This window comes from Cnephaeus nilssonii, assembly GCF_951640355.1.
Source record: "Cnephaeus nilssonii genome assembly, chromosome: 9".
In the NCBI taxonomy this organism is placed as follows: domain Eukaryota; kingdom Metazoa; phylum Chordata; class Mammalia; order Chiroptera; family Vespertilionidae; genus Cnephaeus; species Cnephaeus nilssonii.
Genome location: NC_137080.1, coordinates 36831442 through 36851867, shown reverse-complemented (window position 1 = coordinate 36851867; position 20426 = coordinate 36831442). Strand labels below are relative to the sequence as shown.

At 38.6% G+C, this 20426-nt stretch overlaps 2 protein-coding genes across 2 annotated transcripts in view; one reads left to right on the top strand and one right to left on the bottom strand.

The window, feature by feature from the left end:
- CDC40 (cell division cycle 40) overlaps positions 1-8154 on the top strand; it is a 50089-nt gene extending 41935 nt beyond the window's left edge. Inside the window, exons 13-15 of the mRNA XM_079779868.1 lie at positions 3009-3085; positions 5055-5199; positions 6176-8154. Coding sequence (XP_079635994.1) covers positions 3009-3085; positions 5055-5199; positions 6176-6353 — 400 coding nt within the window. The 3' untranslated portion in view covers positions 6354-8154. The remainder of the gene's footprint in view (positions 1-3008; positions 3086-5054; positions 5200-6175) is intronic.
- A 4669-nt stretch (positions 8155-12823) lies between these two features.
- Positions 12824-20426, bottom strand: part of METTL24 (methyltransferase like 24) — a gene marked incomplete at its 5' end in the record, with an annotated part of 78593 nt that continues 70990 nt past the window's right edge. Inside the window, one exon of the mRNA XM_079779813.1 lies at positions 12824-16058. Coding sequence (XP_079635939.1) covers positions 15744-16058 — 315 coding nt within the window. The 3' untranslated portion in view covers positions 12824-15743. The remainder of the gene's footprint in view (positions 16059-20426) is intronic.

The window sequence follows — 20426 nt, the reverse complement described above, 5'->3', positions numbered from 1 at the left end:
ATTTTGTCAGTTATTTTTTCCTCCATCTATTGAGATGATCATATAATTTGTATCCTTCATTTTGTTATTATGGTATATCACATATATTGATTTTCATATATTCAAAACTATCATTGCATCTCAGGGAAATATCCCACTTGGTCATGGTGTATAATCTTTTTAATGTGCTGTTGAATTTGTTTTGCTAATATTTTGCTGAGTATTTTTGCTTTTATGTTCATCGGAGATATTGGACCTTTTTCAAATTGAGGCTCTTTTCAATATTTTTGAGTCATTCTGAATGTAAGTTGTCACTGGTACCTCAGATACTGTTCCCCAGGTTATACCTTAAAATGTTTTCCTTTCACCTAATATTGACCCCTTAAAATGAGTTTGGAGCCCTGGCCGGTTTGGCTCAGTGGATAGAGCGTCGGCCTGCGGACTGAAGGGTGCCAGGTTCGATTCCGGCCAAGGGCACATGCCCGGGTTGTGGGCTCGATCCCCAGTGGGGGGGGGGGGGGTGTGCAGGAGGCAGCCGATCAATGATTCTCTCTCATCATTGATGTTTCTATCTCTCTCTCTCCCTCTCCCTTCCTCTCTGAAATCAATAAAGAAATATATTTTAAAAAATGAGTTTGGAAGTATTCCCTCTTTTTCTGTTTTTTGGAAGAGTTTGAGAAGGATTGATAATAATTGTTCTTTAAATGTTTGGTATAGTTCACTGGTGAAGCTATCTGTTCCTATAATTTTTTGTTGTTGAAAGGTTTTTGATTACTTCATCTCTCCTTAGTCATTATTGATCTGTTCATATTTTCTATTTCTTCATGACTCACTCTTGGTATGTTTCTAGGAATTTATCTTTTTCTCTCAGTTATCTAATTTGTTGACATATAATTATGCATAGTATTTTTGCAATCTTTAGTGTTTCTGTTTTATCAATTGTAGTGTCTTAGTTCTGATTTTTTTTTAATTTATGTCTTTTGTCTTTTTCTTAGTCTAACTAAATTTTATTTTTTTAAGTTAGTTTTACTGATCTTTTTATTATCTTCTTAGTCTCTTCCATTTATTTGCTCTCTGGTGTTTATTATTTCTTTCCTTCTGCTAACTTTGGACTTAGTTTGTTCTTTTTTTTTTATTTGAGATATTTCTTCTTTCTTAATGTAGGTTTTTATCACTATAAACTTGCCTCATTGAATTGTTTCTGCTGCATCCCCTATTTTTGGTATGTTTTGTTTCTATTTTAAGTTGTCTCAAGACTTTTGGATTTCCCTTTTAATTTCTTCTTTGATCCCTTTTTGGTTGAGTAGCATGTTTAATCTTCACATATTTGTGAATTTTCTAGTTTTCTCCTGATAATTTCTAGTTTCATATTGTTGAGGTCAGAAAAGATGCTTGATCTGATTTCAGAATTTTTAAATATATTAAGACTTGTTTTGTGATCTAATATGTGATCAGTCTGTCCTGGAGAATGTTCCTTGTGCACTTGAAAATAAGGTCTTATGCTGCTGTTGGGTGGAATGTTTTGTATACGTCAGTTAGGTCCATCTTTCTAACGTGCTGTTTAAGGTCGGTGTTTTCTCATTGATTTTCTGTCAGGATGATCTAGCCATTGTTGAAAGTCGGGTATTGAAGTCCCCTACTAATATTGCATTACTACTTATTTCTCCCTTCAACTGTTAGTATTTGCTTTATATAATTAGGTACTCTGATGTTGGCTGCATAAGTATTTACAACTGTTACCCTTTTGATGAATTGATCCCTTTGTCATTATATAATGACCTTCTGTATCTCTTACTAGAGGCCCGGTGCACGAGATCGTGCACTGGCGGGGAGGGGTCCCTCAGCCCGGCCTGCGCCCTCTTGCAGTCCGGGGCTCTCACAGTCCAGGACCCCTCGCTCCTTACCACCCGCCTGCAGTTGGACCTTTTTCAAATTGAGGCTCTTTTCAGTATTTTTGAGTCATTCTGAATGTAAGTTTCACTGGTACCTCAGATGTATAAAGTGTTGACTTGATAAATGATACTGTTCCCCAGGTTATACCTTAAAATGTTTTCCTTTCACCAAGACCCTGATAGAATTTTTTTCTAATCATTTGCTTCTTCTGGATAGATAAATGGATAGAGAAAGTCCTTACTTAAAGGCAAATTGATGTTGTTGTTGTTGTTGTTTTCCATTTAATTAAAGTCTTGGAACTTGAACCATAGTTTGAAATTTAAATTGCTGCTTTATATTCTGAGATAATATTAAATTACATTTCCCACACATAACTCTGTAAAAAAAACACAAAAAAACATTGTCATGAAAAGCAACAAGACCAAAACCCTTCAGAATTAGTAAAGAATTTTTTATCATGGAGAATATTAAAAATAAAAAGGCACTTTGATGATTCTAAATTTAGGTGACTAGGTTTTGGATTCTTTTTGTTTTATCGTTTGCATGATTCACATGAGAATTTTTTTAATGCTATTTCTCCTGTACCATACACATTTGTAATGTTTTACATATAAACTGAAAAATAGAAGGTGTCCAAGTACAAGCACTTAATCTTTTTTACCTGTCCTGAAATCTCATCATTTTTGGAGGGGCTCAACCTGCTTGCAGATCCCTCCACTTGCATTGCTGATGGCTTTTTGGACTCTCACCAGCTTGCAGAGTCAAGTTAAGGTTGACTGGTAAAATAAGAACGTTTCCCTGTAGGTTTGCCTCAGACATCTTGCTTCTGCCTACCATGACATATTTTTAGATGAGCTTATTATTAAATAAGCTCTAGTAACAGATTTTTTAACATAAAGGCCAAAGTTTAAGTCAAATAGAGTTTAAAGACTAAATCATTGACACTGTTATAATTATCACAGAAAGTCATTTGTGAAGTAAAAGATTTATAATATGCAATAGAATGTCATTTTGTGATTTTTCTCCCCCCCAGAAAGTTTCATGAAAGGTTTATTAAATATATTATTTCAAGAGTATTTCTTCTAAAGGTACTTTTTAAAAATTACTTACTCTGATATGCTATTTTTAATATTTAGGGATATCCCTGTGGATTTCAAGTATATAGCAGAACCCAGTATGCACTCAATGCCTGCAGTGACTTTGTCTCCAAATGGTGAGTTAGAATGTGTTTTAAATGAGTTTCTAAGACATGGTGTGATTTCTCTTGAAAAGAACCTTGGTCATTCTCTCTGAGGACAATTCTGTCACAGTGCCATACTATATAAGGAAAATTTTCATTATTAGAAGTAATCATTGGTTTTCATATGTAAGTCACTTCACCCAGTCTCTTGTTGTTGTTTTTAATGATTTCAGAAAGAGTAAGGGAGAGAGGGATAGAAACATCGACGATGAGAATCATTGATCAGCTGCCTCCTGCACACCCCCTGTTTGGGATTGAACCCCCAACCCGGGCATGTGCCCTGACCTGGAATCGAATCTTGACCTCATGGTTCATGGGTTGATGCTCAACCACTGAGCCACACCAGCTGGGCTCTTATTTTCTACGAGGAAAAAAAAATGAAACAATGATTTGCAATTAATGTTGACTAAGCATCTAAGTATTTCCATCTGAGAATCAGGTTTTTAAAAACAATTCTCCTTCCAACAGAATCATATTCTACAACTCATTTAGTGATTTATTATGAGTTCTTTTATTTTGGTCTGGTTCCTCACAATGAGAACATCTTAGCAATTCACTATAAAATATTTTCTCAGGCAAAATAAAAAAGATAAATCTGTTTAATACTGTTTTCTGTTCAGTAATGCATTGCCTTTTAAGAGCAAGGTAATTTATGCTATAGATGTACTGACCTTTCAACAACAGTTACTGAGATTTTTTTAATCATAATTTTTTTGGATATAGTCTTATTTAATAATCCTAGGTTTTCTCACCTAAGTTGATTTTTCCTTTCTTTTCTTAATTAACATAGAGAAGTCTCTTTCTCCCCACAATTCTATTGTCTATATTTAATACAGATTAATTTCTTTTCATAAAATTTTAATTTATTTGTTAACACTAAATTCGGAATATCTGTATGTCCTTATTTAAACAAAAAACGTTTTTGTAAGAAGAGTGTTCAATGACACAGGATTATATGAGCAAAATCTATTATTTTATATACAAACTAGTGGCCTGGTGCACGAAATTCTTGCATGGGGGGGGAGTGTCCCTCAGCCCGGCCTGCACCCTCTCCAATCTGGGACCCCTCAGGGGATGTCTGACTGCCGGGCGATGTCCCTGTGGGATCGGGCCTAAACTGGCAGTCAGACATCCCTCTTGCAATCCAGGACCGCTGGCTCCTAACTGCTCACCTGCCTGCCTGCCCGATCGCCCCTAACCACTCTGCCTGCCGGCCTGCTTGTCCCCAACTGCCCCCCCGCTGGCCTGCTTGTCCCCAACTGCTCCCCCCACTGGCCTGATGGCCCCCAACTGCCCTCCCCTGCCAGCCTCATGGTCCCCAACAGCCCTCCCCAGCCAGCCTCATGGCCCCTAACTGCTCTCCCTGGCCAGCCTCATGGCCCACAACTACCCTCCCGGGCCGGCCTCATAGCCCCCAACAGCCCTCCCCAGCCGGCCTCATGGCCCTCAACTGCCCTCCCCAGCCAGAGGCCCATCTGCAACCGGGCACAGAACACTTGCCTCGTCACGGGGGTGACAGTGCAAGCATTCCCCCCCCGCCCCCCTGGCCTCTCCATGCCCGCTGCCCAGAGGACCTCCGCGGCCGGTGTGGAACACTTGCCTTGTCACCGCAGCGACGAAGCAAGCATTCCGCCAACCGCTCACACTGCCCGCTCTCAGTGGCCGCCCCCCTGGGACTGGGGGACTCCGGCGGGGCTGAGAGGACTGGACGCCACCATCTTTGTGATGGAGTGATGGTCAATTTGCATATTCCCTCTTTATTAGATAGGATACTCTTGCCAGCGACAGATTTGTAACACTTTATAGGTGATATGGTAAATTTATTTTCCTGTTATTATAAAATAGTTGGGAACAAAAGCATATGAATGACTGAATGTATTTAGAATGAAAATTCTTTAAAAAAATTTTTTTCTCTAAAATGTCTCATTTATTGAATTTGCAGGGAAATGGCTAGCATGCCAATCAATGGACAACCAAATATTAATTTTTGGAGCACAGAACAGATTTAGATTAAATAAGAAGAAAATTTTTAAGGGCCATATGGTAGCAGGCTACGCTTGTCAGGTGGACTTTTCACCAGACATGAGGTAAGTTTAAATCTTCTCATGTATTTTCATATTCAAATATGATTAATATAAACTTCTGTTGTACAAATAATAACACTTTACATGTCACTTTCACATATGTAATTATATGAGAACTATGCAAATTGTCAAAATGCCAGATAAAAGGGCAAGAACAAGTTATGAAAATTACCTTCTGCTTTTTTAAGTTCTTTCATATATCTCCTTATATTGTTTAGTCCTGTGCCCTTTAACCACATAAAAGTCCCTGTCTATATAGGCAATGCCATATTTTCTCTGCTTTTCTAAGCAAGGCTTGGAGGACTATAATGGCTATATTGCTATGGTGGAATGAACACCAAAAGAATTAATTATGTATTGCATTGTTGAAGTTAACAACTTCACTACAGCTTTTCTGTGTTGAAATCTCAACCTAACTTCTGAATATTTCTAAGTCACACTAGATTTGTAAAGCCTAGAGTCTTTCTAAGTGAAACTCTACATTCATTCCCCTATTCTTAGCTAAAATACATAGGTGTAACAGTAATTCAGAAATCCCTTTAGCCTGATCATTGGGCCTTAGAACTTCTGCCTCTGAGTCAGTCTTAGACATATTCAAAAGGCATTGGAACCAGGAAGTAGTTATAAAGGTGCTAGAGTCTACTACAGCAAAAAGGGGTCTGGATGTGTTTGGCAGCTCAGTGACGTTGATCCCCCTACCCTGTTTCTAACTGTCTAGAGAGTGATTGTGATTCCGCATTCATCGTGGCCCTTGGGCATCTCAGTCTTCAAGTTAAAAATTATTTTTTACTCTTAGATTATTACTCAATGGGGATGACTTTTGGTAAAAGTTTAAATTATAGACTTAAATTATAGACCTAGACTTTGTTCTTCTTACCGAGTTACATATGGTGAAAAAGATAAACTCTTTCTCTGTTCTTCATCTACTTTACAGATGAAGTGTTTGAATAATTTGAATTTATTTTTCTTCCCATTGTAGCTATGTGATTTCAGGAGATGGAAATGGAAAGTTGAACATCTGGGACTGGAAGACCACAAAACTCTACAGTCGGTTTAAAGCTCACGATAAAGTGTGTATAGGTGCAGTGTGGCATCCTCACGAAACGTCTAAAGTCATCACCTGTGGCTGGGATGGTCTCATTAAGTTGTGGGATTAATGAGATTAATCCTTAAACTATCTAGGATTATTTTTGACCCAATAACCTATTTAACTATATTTAATTATTAAATGTGTTGGATGATAACTTGATTTACAGATTATCATTTCCTTACATGGCCTTATAAAGTTGACACATTGTTTGAAAAAAAACTTTGTAAATTTGGCTCATATAATTTCATTGGCAACTTTATTTCTTTATAGATATTATTTATACAGAGAATGACCATCAGTTTTCTATTTGACAAATAGGTACTCTTGGCAGGCAGTTTTGGGCTTACCCCCAAGACATACAGAAAAGATCCCTTTGGAGTTGGGTAAGAATCCCTCGTGGATTTGGGGGTTCTAAAGGCGGTAATATAGTTAATGACAACTCAGAAAGGTACCGTGTACTTATCTCTTAAACAAAAAGAAAGTAAGGAACAGGGATGATATAATTTAATGTGACTGAGAGAAGGATAAAACCACCCACAATTACTGTTTTATTCTTGCCAGTGGGTCAGGTTCTAATCTTTTGGATTGAGAAGTTCCACTATTTTTTATGACACATGTTGTGTATTTTTAGTTGTAAGCCAGCAATCTTCTCTGATTGCAGCATTCCTCTAATTATTAAACTAAAATACAAATCAGCCCAGAGTACTTTCCTTGACTTTCTTCCTGATCAGTATGTAATAAGACAATTATGTTATTTTTGAAGATGAAACTCAAGAGAATGAGTCAGAACTTTGGACTTTATTTGTATTTACTGTCAGTAAGAACCTGGCTATTCTTTCATAAACCAGGGTCTCTTAGGCCATTGTTTCACAGATATTACTACTGAAATATTCCTCTTTGGAGATAGGGCAAAGATTAAAATACCAACTTGTAATTTCTTTGACGAGTTGTATGTCTTTAAAATTATTCTGATTTGGTTTGGAAATATATTCAACAGAACTTTTTAAAATCAGTAAAGTTTTAAACGTCTTTCTAAATCTTTGAGTAAAATTGACAACCAGGAATATGGCTAGGGTTCCCCAGTTTGAGAAGCAGTGGCTGTGATTGGGTTTAAAAATTTGAGATTGTGAAATTAAGATAGCCTCTTGAATATAGTAGCTAATAGCACTTTAGTTGACAAACCATTTCTCCAGCTTTATTACAAATCTGTATCAGATGTTTGAATGTAGTTTGAAATGTTTCATTACCATGCTAGGGAAGATTGGTTCATAGCTGCTCAGAGTGCTGACTGGGAGACCAACATCATATTGAGTGATGATATCCTAAGGCATTAGCTTGGAGTCGTGTGCTATCAAAGCAGTTCATACTTCTTGTCCTTAAAAACATCCATTTTTAAAAATTAATATCAAAAAAGAAAACTGGTATAGATGACCAGGTGCTGTAGCCACATAAAAGTAAATGTCAAAGACGAAAATAGAAAAATGGTAAAAGTGGTAGAGCCGCAGTTTTGGACACGGAAGCACTCAGAGACAAGAATACACTGCCTCGCTGCTGACCTTTCTATACCTGCCAGGAAGGGTGGCCGCCGTTTCCCGGAGAGGAGAGAATTCAGACAAGACCTTTACTTTAGTCCCAACCACTGGGTTTCACAAATGTGAATTAATCACATTTGATTAATAATAAAAGAATCGTATATTTAAACTATCTTGTTCAGCACCGGTATTGTGTATGTTACAAATCATTTCTAAATCTGGCTTTATTTTATTGTGTTTTTGACTGTTTCTAAACTAAGCAACTGTGTATAAAAGTTGTCTCTTTTTTAAAAAAAGAAATCCTATTTTTAAATAAAGCATTTTTTATAAAACGTGTTATCAAAATTTTTATTCTTGGTTTCCTTTTGTCTTAACCAAGTTAAACTATTTATAGATATTAAATGGGTCATTTTGGTTTTATGGAGAAAAATGATGCTTTAGAGGTAGGTGCAGTATATTAATGGGTTTATTCTGATTAAATAATAAAAACACGGGGCAGTGCCCTCAGAGTATACAGATAAGTTTAACATTCCACATTTATTCACTTAGTGGTGACACTGAGTCACAGTTGCACTCAGAGTACACACATCAGTGGGGTTCCTTCCAGCATAAAAACGTCTCAAGGTCATGTTGTTGCTGGAATGAAGTGGTTACCTACTGTCTGACTCCTTTTCTCTGCTGTGTATGCTTTTTGTCACACTCGGAACATATTGCCTTACTATAAGTTAGACTAAAAGTAATGTTTTAGCGAAAAGTTTAAAGGGATGAAGATTTAAATATTAAAGCACAAGCTAGGGATATTTTGTCTTAAATAAGGAGACAGGTTTAAGATAAGGAACAGGGAGCAGCATCAGTCAGGCACCTCTAAATAGAAAAGTGTAAAGTGATTCTTAAGGATGCATTGGGAGGCTGGTTGATGTCCCCAGCATGTCTGTAAATTACCTGAAAGAAAACATTGACAGTGAAACAGCAAGCCCTTGGCTGACAGCCAGAAGGATTACAGCACCAGCACTAACTACAGAGGCTCTTCCTGGAGAACAGTGTCTCTCAGAGAGTGGACAGACCAGCTGCATCTTTCTGAGAGAGAGAATTCAGAAGAAAATCAAGGTTAGCTGAGGGAGCCATATGGATTCCGATGTGGGGAAGGGAAGTGTGGAGTGCCATCCAGGTCAAGATATTCACTGGTGGTATAAAATTTGAGTCTCAAAAGTGAGACCTATAGAACACTGATGGTATTATTTCATCAAAGATGCTTACTTTTCACATTTTGACATCTCAAATAGAGCTACTTTTTTTTTCTTAGAGCTACATCTTAAAATCAATGCTGCATCATAGTTTAATTGCAGCATTCTTTGTAGATCATAAAATAATTGATTAAATACAGTATTAAGGCAAGGACTAGTAACTTGAGGAGAAAAGAAGATCCAATCAATAGAAGGTTCTATCAGCACTTGCCTCAAATTTCATGTTACCTATATATATATCCTTCTACATGTATGTACATGTTTGTGTATGTGTGTACACACATATACATATATGGGCATACACACATACATATAGAAGTATTACCATAGATATATGTACTTGATCTAGTATCTTCAGAGATTGCCACTTTGTTAGAGCAGACGTATAAACTATTGCAGTCTGAAATATTCTGGTTTTTCGAACTATGGGGGCTGAAGTGTTATCCAAAAAGGTGCTTTTCCTGAGGGCACTTCACTTGATGACTGGAGAGCCATCATAATGGATTCATCTTTTATCTGAGCTTTTTCTTGGAATAATCACATCATTTGGATTCTTGTGAATTTATCCTAAGAGTTCCCTTTATAGCACACTAATCAAGAAATTATCCTACCACTGTCTAAACACCGAATCATGAAAGTCTTAGAATAATGAGGTTTTCCAAGCTAGAAGAAACCTTAGAAATTAAATATCCTAATCTAAGTAAGGAAATAGGTCAAGAAAGATGCTGCTTGATATCATGCAGCTAGTTAGCAGCAATGCTGAAATCTTCCTCCTTTCATCCTACTATCCTGCCTCCTCCACCTAATGCCACTTAACTGAGTATTATTTTTTAAATGGTCAGGTTGGTGTCCTAATCTTTGTGGCTTCCAGCTTGCTCTCTCTGACTTAGGTGGTTTAAAGAAGCACTCAGCTATTTAAATCGTGTTTATTTCATTCTTTGGGAAAACAACTTGTAGCTACAGACAAGTTCTTGGCCTCTTCCATTAGAGCTGGGCCCCCATCACCCTCTCATAACTGATCACAAGGAAGGTCCTTTGTACATTTCAGATAGTTTTGAGAACACAATACCTTTTCTCATCTTGTTTTTATTCTTTGAACATCTGTTTTAATCTTTTTTTTTTTTTTTTTTTTTTTAGAAATACCAGTCTATCCTTGTCCTAAGTAGCTTCACATCATCATACCTTCCTTCTCTCATAAACAGAAAAGTAGTCTCTGTGCTACAGGAATTGTGGTTTATACACTGACTCTAAAAAGTTTGTTTTCTGGGAATTGGTACAAAGGAAGGTCAATGAGGAATGAGAAGAGAAGATCGAGGTTTAATAGCCTAGAATATCTTGTAGTCATAATTGAGCCTTCCATTATTGTTGTATTTATTTAATTCAATTATTATATAGCTCTCAAGTTCCTAAGAAAGATCTCCAGGTTAGCATTAATCGGGAATGAGGACTACCAGAAGCAGAGCAATAAACAGCCATGTCAAGAACAGGATAAAGTGTGTCTAAATTTAACCAACAGGAGAGATAGTGGTACATCTAAATGGCAAAGGTATTTCTCATGTCAGAAAAAAATTTTCAGTAACAAATGCTGATGAAATAAATTCACTGAAAAATCCTATGAGAAATAGCTTTCTTTATTCATATCCAACAAATATTTATTGAGCACCTTTTACCTGGCAGGCACTGGGGCTTCAGACTTGGCCCTTTCCCTCATGGAGTGCACAGTCTCCTGGGAAAGACAGCCATTAAATAAGCAGATATATTGAAGTACAAGGCGTGTGGAAACAGAGACAGGAGGGCATCACAGGGTCACATAGCTGTGGGCTTTAAACGGGGGGGAAGGGAGGGAGTCCCTGGGGAAGCCATGTTTGAGCTGGTATCAATCCTTGAGAAATAATACTGTGTTGTACAGATAATAGCTTATTTTTGACATGATTGTGGTTTCATTCATGTTATAGAACACACTTGGACCTGTGCTCATCATCTTTACCCACCCAGTGGTGACATCAAAATATCCAATGGCCAGTAACATAGGACGTAGAGCAGTTAGAAGAGAAGCCAACCATTGTGCTAGGGCAGGGTCCTACAAGCTGCCTAGTGTGCTGTGCATTAATTGCTCGATCTTGGAGAGGTCTGGGAGTCCTGTGGGAGGAACTACAGTGGAGGAGAATGGCTCAGGACCACAGCTACTTACCAACCACTATAGCTTCCTGGTACAAATTGATTGCATATCTGCCCTAGGTATACTGGGCTCCTCTGTGGGAATAGTCCAGATTAGAATTCAAAATTGACAGGAAAGTAAATCCCTTATTGTTTCAGCTCATCTTATTGCACCAAACCAATCTCTAAAAAAACAAAGTATTTTATACAATCATATGAAGTTGCTAGTTTTACAAAGCATTGGTTTTAATGTGTTGAGAATGAGCATTTTTTTCCATATAGTGCTAAACTTAAAGCATGACATTAAGCTTGCTTACTTTATTTTTCTTAAGGACAGAAATACAATAACATTATTTAAAGAATTTCAATAATTTCTAAATTTAGGCAGTTTAAAAATATACTAAATTTGGGGGGTATGATTTCATGTGATAAGTAAAGGTCAAATACCTCTTTCAATGTAAGAAAAGGGAAGAAATTTTAACCCAAGTTTAAATGTTTTATTGAATTCACAGAGCCAGCAATTGGCTAATACAAAAAAAAAATTGTTATTGCTTAAAAGGAAAACATAAATTTATCTTTAGAAGAAGAGATTATATTAATTGAGCTTGGAGCTACCATTGCATTGTTAAGTATAATAATCTGGTTAAATAAGGCCTTCATTTTTAATCTGGCAAAATATGATGAAGCTAGTTTTCTGGTATAAATCCAAGTTTTGCAAAATCCCAACATATAATACTTAGGAAATGCAAATCTTCTACTGTATTTATTATATACTGAACTCTTACAGCCAAGGCAGAAATGCTTACATGAATAGCCGATTCAAAGTAAACACTGTAAATTCCTGAATTTACTTTTGCTCTACCCTGATGTAAACATTCATGGATGGTCAGTCAATTCTAATGGAAGTTTACTTCTCCCTGGCTCTCTTCATTTGCACATGTCAAATAGCTACAAATATTTATATAATAGCCTAGTATAACTGCATAAAATACAATCACTCTAAGAAAAGGGGAAAGGAAAAATTGTTTTTCTTTTACTTTAATCTCAAATTGTAACAAAGTTTGTGCTAAAAGGTGACCTCTGAATCTCTTACATCCTCACATGTTTTTCACCTGAAAAAGAACAGTTTTTTCTATCACTGGATAAGAGCATTATTAAATTTGTATTTTCAGATTCACTTATGAGCATTGCTCTGGTAAGAGTTAATTATGTCGCAGGTATTCACATCGGAGCTCATTTATCTAGGATCAAAACCTAGTTTGAAACAAAGGGAACTCACACTACACTTCCAAGCGACTGCCCTTTCTAAAACCCGGGAGGAAAAGTGCCAAGTATTGGGATGAGCCAGGGCCAAGAGTCACTTCCAGGCCCTTGCAAGAGCTTTCCTGGCAACCTGAACATATTGACAGAGAATTCGTTGGGTCCCCAGATTTTGTCAGTAAGTCTCCATTTGGCAAGCATATTTTAATGAAGTAGGCTTTTAAAATTAAACCTTCATGCTACAAAAATAACCCCAACTCTAATAGATTTGCAGGTCTGGTCTTAGTATATTTGTAGTCTCCCCCCCCCCGCCCCCCCCCCCCCATTTACTAATAGAAAGGCAAAAATATGTACTTTGAAAGAAGCATCTTACATTTGTTAGAGGCTGTGGAGGCAGCATTGTGGAGGGACCAGCATGGGCTTCGGGATCTGACCGGCCAAGATGTGGATTCCTGCCCCACCATCTACTAGTATTAGTTGAATCATCTGAATAAACTATCCAACCGCGCAGAGTTTCCTTGCCTGTATATGTCACTTGGGAAAATTACACTTCTTTGGAGGGTTGTTGGGAGAATTAGGAATAATCCATGACAGTGCTGGGCACACCGTAAGTGCTCAATAAATAATGGCCCTTGATTTTGTTTGTTTGTTTGTACTCTGTTTGTATTCTTTGTGGTGGTTTTGCCTGCTCTTCACCAGCAGCATCTTCCCAAACACCAGTGCTGTGGTAACCTAGACCATTTCTCATGGCCGACCCCAGCTCTCCACAGTGGGGATTCTGCCCCCTAGGGGACATCTGGCACCCTCTGGAGACATGTCTGGTTGTCACAACTGAAAGGGGAGGGAAAAGGTGCTCTGTCGTCCAGCGGGGAGGACCAGGGGAGATGCTGCTAAACATCCTACCATGCACTCCCTCCCCCAACAAAGAATGGCCCCGCCCAAAATGGCAGCAGTGCTGAGGTTAAGAAACCCTGGCCAACACAATCACAGTAAATTCTACAGGCAGGGAAACCATAGCAACAGTCAGAAATTCATCATAAATTCCAAGCTCTCCATAAAGGGGATGAAGGACAGTCTTAGAAATAAGCATAAAATAAGTCCGAAAAACTACTGAACAGGCTGCCTTGTAGGTGGGTGTGGGCGGGTGTGTTTGTGACTTATTTTGAGTTCACCTTTTTTTTAAACAATACACCCATTCTTGCTTCAGATATATATGTGGAGTGTGATGAAGTCAATGTTCTGTAGCACCAATCTGGAATACATGGTAACTTGCCCTGTACAAAGGGGGCTTTCAGTAACGCCCAAGTCTTCAAGACTATGAATTAAAAATCTTGATATGACTGTGTATACATCTGGACACTTAAGATCATACTTCATATGTTAATGTATAAGAAGGTTTAAAGGATTGAATGTATAAAAACATTTACTGTATGTACTTCAGTGTATAGAATTTTTATGAAAAAAAATAAAAGAGAATCTGTGACATGATCCAAACAGGAACTGGACTAAACGTTAACTTTGTTTTGGAGACTATGCCATGCAAATCAACAGTGTAACTTTAGAGTTCTTATGGGCCCTTGTACCTCTGAAATTCCTGTGGACAGTGAAAGCAGCTGAACTGCAGTTACAAATCACACTTAAGCAAGCTGGTCCTCCCACCTCAGTGACTTTTATTAGTGTACTATGGGTTTTAAAACAGAAACCTCATTTATGTTTTTAAAAACCATCACTAATTCAGAAAGTCTTGTTTCTTTTGAACCCAAATTCGTGAGATGATTCAACTCTAATATATTTTGGTTTCTCACTTGAGGAATGATATTTTCAAACCACTGCAGAAACCAAAAAGCCAACCCAGGGAATGTCTCAGGTAGAAATAGATTTAAAAAAAAAATGGGAAAGGGAATAAAGTTTAGTAGTAACCAGTATCCTATTACCTCCCCAAATTTCTTGAACAAACATGTCTGGCATGGTTTTCCTGCTCTGTTGGTATGTAAAAAGTGTCAGAAAATATAATTAACTTATAATAAGATAATAATTTGGTTTATTCTATACTACGTAATTAATTTATTTGAAATAGGAATTTTGAAAATTATTCATGGGGGTAAATGTCTAATCCTGCAAATAGAACTAAAAAAGATCACTTGAACTATTGAGAACCTGTATTTTCTGCTTAAATTTTTTTTAAAGTAAAAAGGATTGGTGCTATGGAAACACTGTGTAAGCATCCCAGGAAAGAGACTGGCCCTCCCATCTTTGAGACCGTGTCCGTGTGTGTGTGTGTGTGTGTGTGTGTGTGTGTGTGTGTGTGAGAGAGAGAGAGAGAGAGAGAGAGAAGAATTAACAGCATAGGCGAGTCTGTGGTTGAGAAATGAAGTGTGAAGTCAGAAGAGGCAACAATAAAGACCCTCAAATTCTGCTTTGTGCTTAGTCGTAGGAACAGATGGGGATTTAAGGCTGCTATGAAAAGAATGCTGAGTTGTAGCTCTTGACTGTCTAGTCTTAAACTCAGTGACAGAATTTGGTGTGTCTGTTCCCAGATACCAGAACCAGCAGTTCTTATAAAACCACGGCATAGCCTCAGCCAAGGCTCGAGAGGAGTGATGGAAATCCACAAGGTGTAAAGGACATTCCTGACCAGCTGAACAAGGAGAACAGGGAAGAGGTGAGTTCCAGTTAAATGCAAGGTCCTGTGTTAAACAGTAGGCTACCAACCGAAGAGTCTCATCAACCCGGTGAGAATGGAAAATGTATGTAATTTCTTTTTCATGTTGGTGAATTCATGGATTTTATAGGGTGTCCCCCAAAATGTATACTCACCTTCGAATAATTATTAAGGCAGTGTGTATTAAAATACATTTCATTTTCAAAAGTGAGCTATCAGCTGTTAAAGTGTGAATACATTTTTTTGAGCACCCTACAGAAACATAATGAACTTTAGAGAAAACTGAGGTGAGCGGGGGGTTATCTTCCAAATAAAAATGAAGGAAGACGAGCATCCCCACTCTGTCAGAGGCTGACAGGCAAAGGGCCTGGTCTGGGCAGATGACGGCTGACTTCTGTGGCATTCCCGTGTCCACCCCTTCAACAGGTGGTAACTGTGCCCTACCTCATGGCAGGCGCCAGCCCACATGCACCACCAGGGCAATAACAACGCCTGCCTCAAGCAGGTAGCAGGCCAGTGGGAGACTGCACAACGATAATGAGAATCATGGACATACTCCATTCTGCAAATATTTCCTTGAGTTTTTGATGAGGCCCTGCATCCTACTTCCACCTGGTATTTACCCAACCAAGAGTATAACAGCTACTTGCGTTGAAAATGTCTTTCTTCAGGAATAGCTGAGGTTTAGATAAATCCTTGTAACTGTGAAAAAGCCTGAAGTCGTTTAGTTCTAACTCTTTGAGGAGGCTGTACCAGAACCGCACGACACTGCTGTCGCTGCCGCTGACCTCGAACCCGGGCCAGTGGAGATGGATCTCAAAGACGAGCTGCCCAATCTGCTCAAGGACATCTTCCAGAATAAGATTTTCCAAAACTTTCCATTCTGCGCTCTCCAGATCTGCTTTGAGAACATCAATCTGTAACATAAGGATAAACGGAGACCAGCATACTCAATAAGCATGGTTTATTCAATAAGCATGGTTTAAAACGCCACTGTGCGATCAGGAGCATCACCGTTGAACTACCTCCCCAGAAAGTAGAATTGTTCAAATTTTAGACTTAAAGGTCTTTTTCAGATGGTCACTTACAAATTTCTAACCTCAATCCACACCAAATATTAACATACAAATAATGAAATGCCAGTCAGAAGTCATAATGGACCCTCGTACTTTCTGCCCAATTGGAACGGATGCCCGAGAAGGAGATGCTGGACTGAGTGTATCACGAAGCTCTGCGCCCACAGCCTCTCCCCAGAAACCCACGTGCAGCAGAGAGGAACCAAGTGTGTCCAGACGGAACGGTGGCCTGCAGAGGGCCTGACAGAGGACTGCTGGCCGCAGCGACCACCTCACAAACCGTACCCCCTCCAGCTTCACCAGGACTGGAAGCCAGGGAAAGAGTTCTCAGGAATACTGGACTTGTAAAAAAATAATATTATGTCATGATTTCTTTAAAAAGTACATACCAGCACAGAATTCTTTTTTTTTTTTTTTTTGAGTAAAAATTACCATTCTCTGTTCATTTAATGAATACAAATTCACATTCTGGATGAGATAAATATGGAAAAAAGAGTAGGGTGGAAGAGATTTTACAATTAATTAAGGTATGAGAGTCAGCTCCTTTTTGCTGGCTTTGCACAAAACCCATTAGAATAACAGAAAGCAATGAAAGCTAATTCTTTACCGAGCGCCTATATGGGCCTGGCGCTATGCTAAGTGCTTCATCTTGCAATATCCACGTGCTGCCCTCAACAATTCTGAAAGGGTGATTCTCTTAGTGTCCCTGGGAAGAGTTCAGGAAACAGACCCACAATAACCCATCCCGTCACACAGCTGGAGAGGCAGGGGTTGAAATTATAACCAAATCTGTCCCATGTTCTTAACCACTACACAATGCTGACCCCCCCATAAACCACAAGAGGAAAAATAGTAACTCGGAATCCCTAAAAGGCTTGGGTTTGGAAAATAAGGTGCTACTAGAGAGCGAGTCAAGGTCTGTGAGTAGAAGTATTGTTACCGACATCACCGTTTCACATTTGCAGAGCACTTTCCAGCTGAAAGAATTACTTTCTACATCTATCATCTCAGTAAAGCAGCCCCATCAGCAGACAAGGATTTGGTAAAGCTGACTTCCAAGGAATAACGAGAAGTGGAAGTGGACAGTTAGACCACCAGGGAAGGTGACAACATTCAGACACAGACCAGAATGAAGGGGATGGAGGCATTACTGCAGTAGAGCAAAGGCCGGCTCCCCAGGAAGTGACAGCACCTCACTAAGCAGCCCTCCAGGAAGCGCCGACTGAAGCCGCCATACCCAGCCCGTGGACGTAGAATATTTGTGCCTGTGGAGAGGGATGGGTAAGGACCAAGACCAATTCTGCCCCAACCTCTCCTCTCTCTCAGCGCATGGCTGTTCGGTAAGTTTCTCAGATGCAGCTGAGTCATGAGGCTCTCATTGCAGAGGTAGCATTTCTTGCGGGATTTCAGAGGTGGATGGAGAAGATGCATAGAATTTAGACATAATTGCTCCCAGAAAAGGGTCTTTGCCCAGCATCCTGAGATCCTGTGGGAGACACTTTCATCCTCTTGCCTTGGATAGTACCTCCTGGTCCATCAGAGAAAAAGGGATGATGATAACAACCCCAAGATTACCAAGAGGCCTAAGAAAAGGGTAGATATCTATAAACCAGCTGGTTGGTTCAACGGTTTCAAAATGAAAGAGGAAAACTTAAACAATAAACAACTTTCTTTTCTGAACGAAACAGAGCAAAGACAGGTTCCATGTGAACATACACAAGGCTAAAATAATTCTTGTCAATTGGATGCAATCGAATTAATTTGCCTTTTTTTCATCTCTGCGGCCTTGGCACTTCCTTGGGTTTGTTTAATTTTTGAAGTCTTAGGCAGAATATTCCTGAATGAGGGTAATTAAGCTGCCAAAGGAGATTTTTTATCAAAACTTCAAAACACTTTCTAATTGGTACAGAAAATATCCAAAACCAAAAATCAACAATTGTTATGCCAATTCACATAGTCAAGAATTTCTTAGGTTCCTTATAGATTTATTGTTTTACTATGGTTTTCTGTGAGTTTGCATATGTTGAACGATCAATAAATCAAAGCATTAAAGGGACCGGGTAAAACTAATCAGCCTAAAATTGGCCTAAAAACTATCATTATGAAATACAGAGGAATGTACTTTACATATTTTTTTCCAAACATTTTTAAGATAAGCTGTTAAGCAGAAGTTATGAGCAACTGGAAAATAACCAAATTATTAGGCTAAATCATAGCAAATATATGCTTTCTTTGTAAATCCAATTTTCATTTACAAAACACTAATCCATTCTAAAGATCAAAAATTATATTCAAACATGACAACATCCACACCCCCTTTTGATGTCCGTGACTGAAAATGCTCCACTTCCATCAGATTGCACAGGTTGGTCTATCTCGCGCAGCACAGGCATAGTGCAGCCCAGGAGCACAGATAGCCAAATGCTGTGATTAAAACATGGTTTTCTCTTACCCTGTGATTCTTCGATTTCTGGCATTTCAGAATGTTCTATTACTACTATTTTGCAAATATAATTTCCATTATTACTGCATAATGCACCCACTATTATTGTTATTATAAGGCTCTAAACATCTCTGAATAAGATATGCCAATTGTAATATACTAATACCGGTTTTCTACAATTGTGGCACTAAAAATCATGCAAATGATCATATCAGAATATTCAAGTGCAATCCTAATGCAGTTAGTTTAAATAGAGTTTCTTGGAAAAAAACAACAACTGTTAACTGTCTGTAATCTCCGGAATGACTGAAAACGTTCTTAGGTAGGAGGGTCTCAAAGAAGGTAGATGAAACAACGTTTTGGTATCATTTCAGAGGCATTAAAGGGTTTAATCATAATTTTAACAGTTTTATTATTTTTTAATCCCCATCTGAGGATATTTTTTCCATTGATTTTTTTTAAGAGATAGTGGAAGGGAAGAAGGGAAGGAGGAGAGAGAGAGAGTGAGAAACATTGATGTGACAGAGACACATAAATTGGCTGTCTCCCGCTTTCACCCCAACCAGGGTGGGGATCAAACCTGCAACCCAGGTACATGCCCTTGACCGGGAATTAAATCCTTGGCCCTTTGGTTCCCAGTCTAATGCTCTAACCACTGAACCCCATTGGCAGAGCTCAATCATAATTTTAAAATAATTATGTCAACACAACTTCTTCCTGCTTTTTGGATTAATTATGAAAGGTTGTTTTTAATGATTCAAGTAAATCCAAGCTTTTATGTATCAAGTCTACTTAAAGCAAGATATGTATACCTGCACCTACAAAACTAAAGCTGAACACATTAAAAAGAGGATCGTGTTCTTGTAGGAAAATAGAAGAAATTAATCTATCGTAAATGAACAAGAGGATTTAAAGTCTCTTTAAGAGCCTTAGACTTTAAATCCATTAGATCAGGTTCAATTATCACTGTGGGCTGGCAGAAATGTAACATGACAAGATTTATGTTACCACCAGGGGGAAGGAGATAAGACTCACCCTGCATATTATGAGACATATAAAGGGCTACTCGAAGCTAATGTAAGGCCAATTCTGAAATAATAATAGAAGAAAATAAGTTTTATGTAGTGATCAGCTCACAGAAATAACCCCTGTAGGGGAGCAACACTCGGCAAGTGAATTTTTAAAAAATAAGGAAAATATTGACACACAAAGACTCTTTTGCCAGATCTCCAGCCTGTTCCAAAGGCTGCTGAGCAAGTGTCTGGACCGGATCAAGTGATGAAATGCAAGAGCTCAGAAACCCAGGTGAGGGCAGGTCATTGGTGTGAGCTGGTGACAAGTCAAGAAGCCAGAAGTCAGCAAGGCTATGGATGACATACAACAGCAAGGAAGCAGCGCCAATTCAGGCAGGATGGAGGTGGCAGCAGGGACCCACCTGGCCACGGCAGAGTCATGCAGGAAGGCTGTGACAGGACCAAGGACAGCACCAGGCAGCAGCTTTCATTTCTTTATTTCTACCCCACTTCCCTGGGCCGCTAAAACCAACACACAGCCTCTCACCTCAGACCAGAACCCCGTGCCTTACATCGCCTTCACCTGGTTCATTTATTTTTCTGACCTAATCATATTCATGCAAGCATGCTCAAGTATTTCCAGAAGGAGATGGGGCATGAAATATAAGCATGTATAAACTATTCCTAAACAAACAGATGTGTGAACAAATAAATGACCAAGAAAACACCCAAATAAAATGTTCCTCAGCCAGA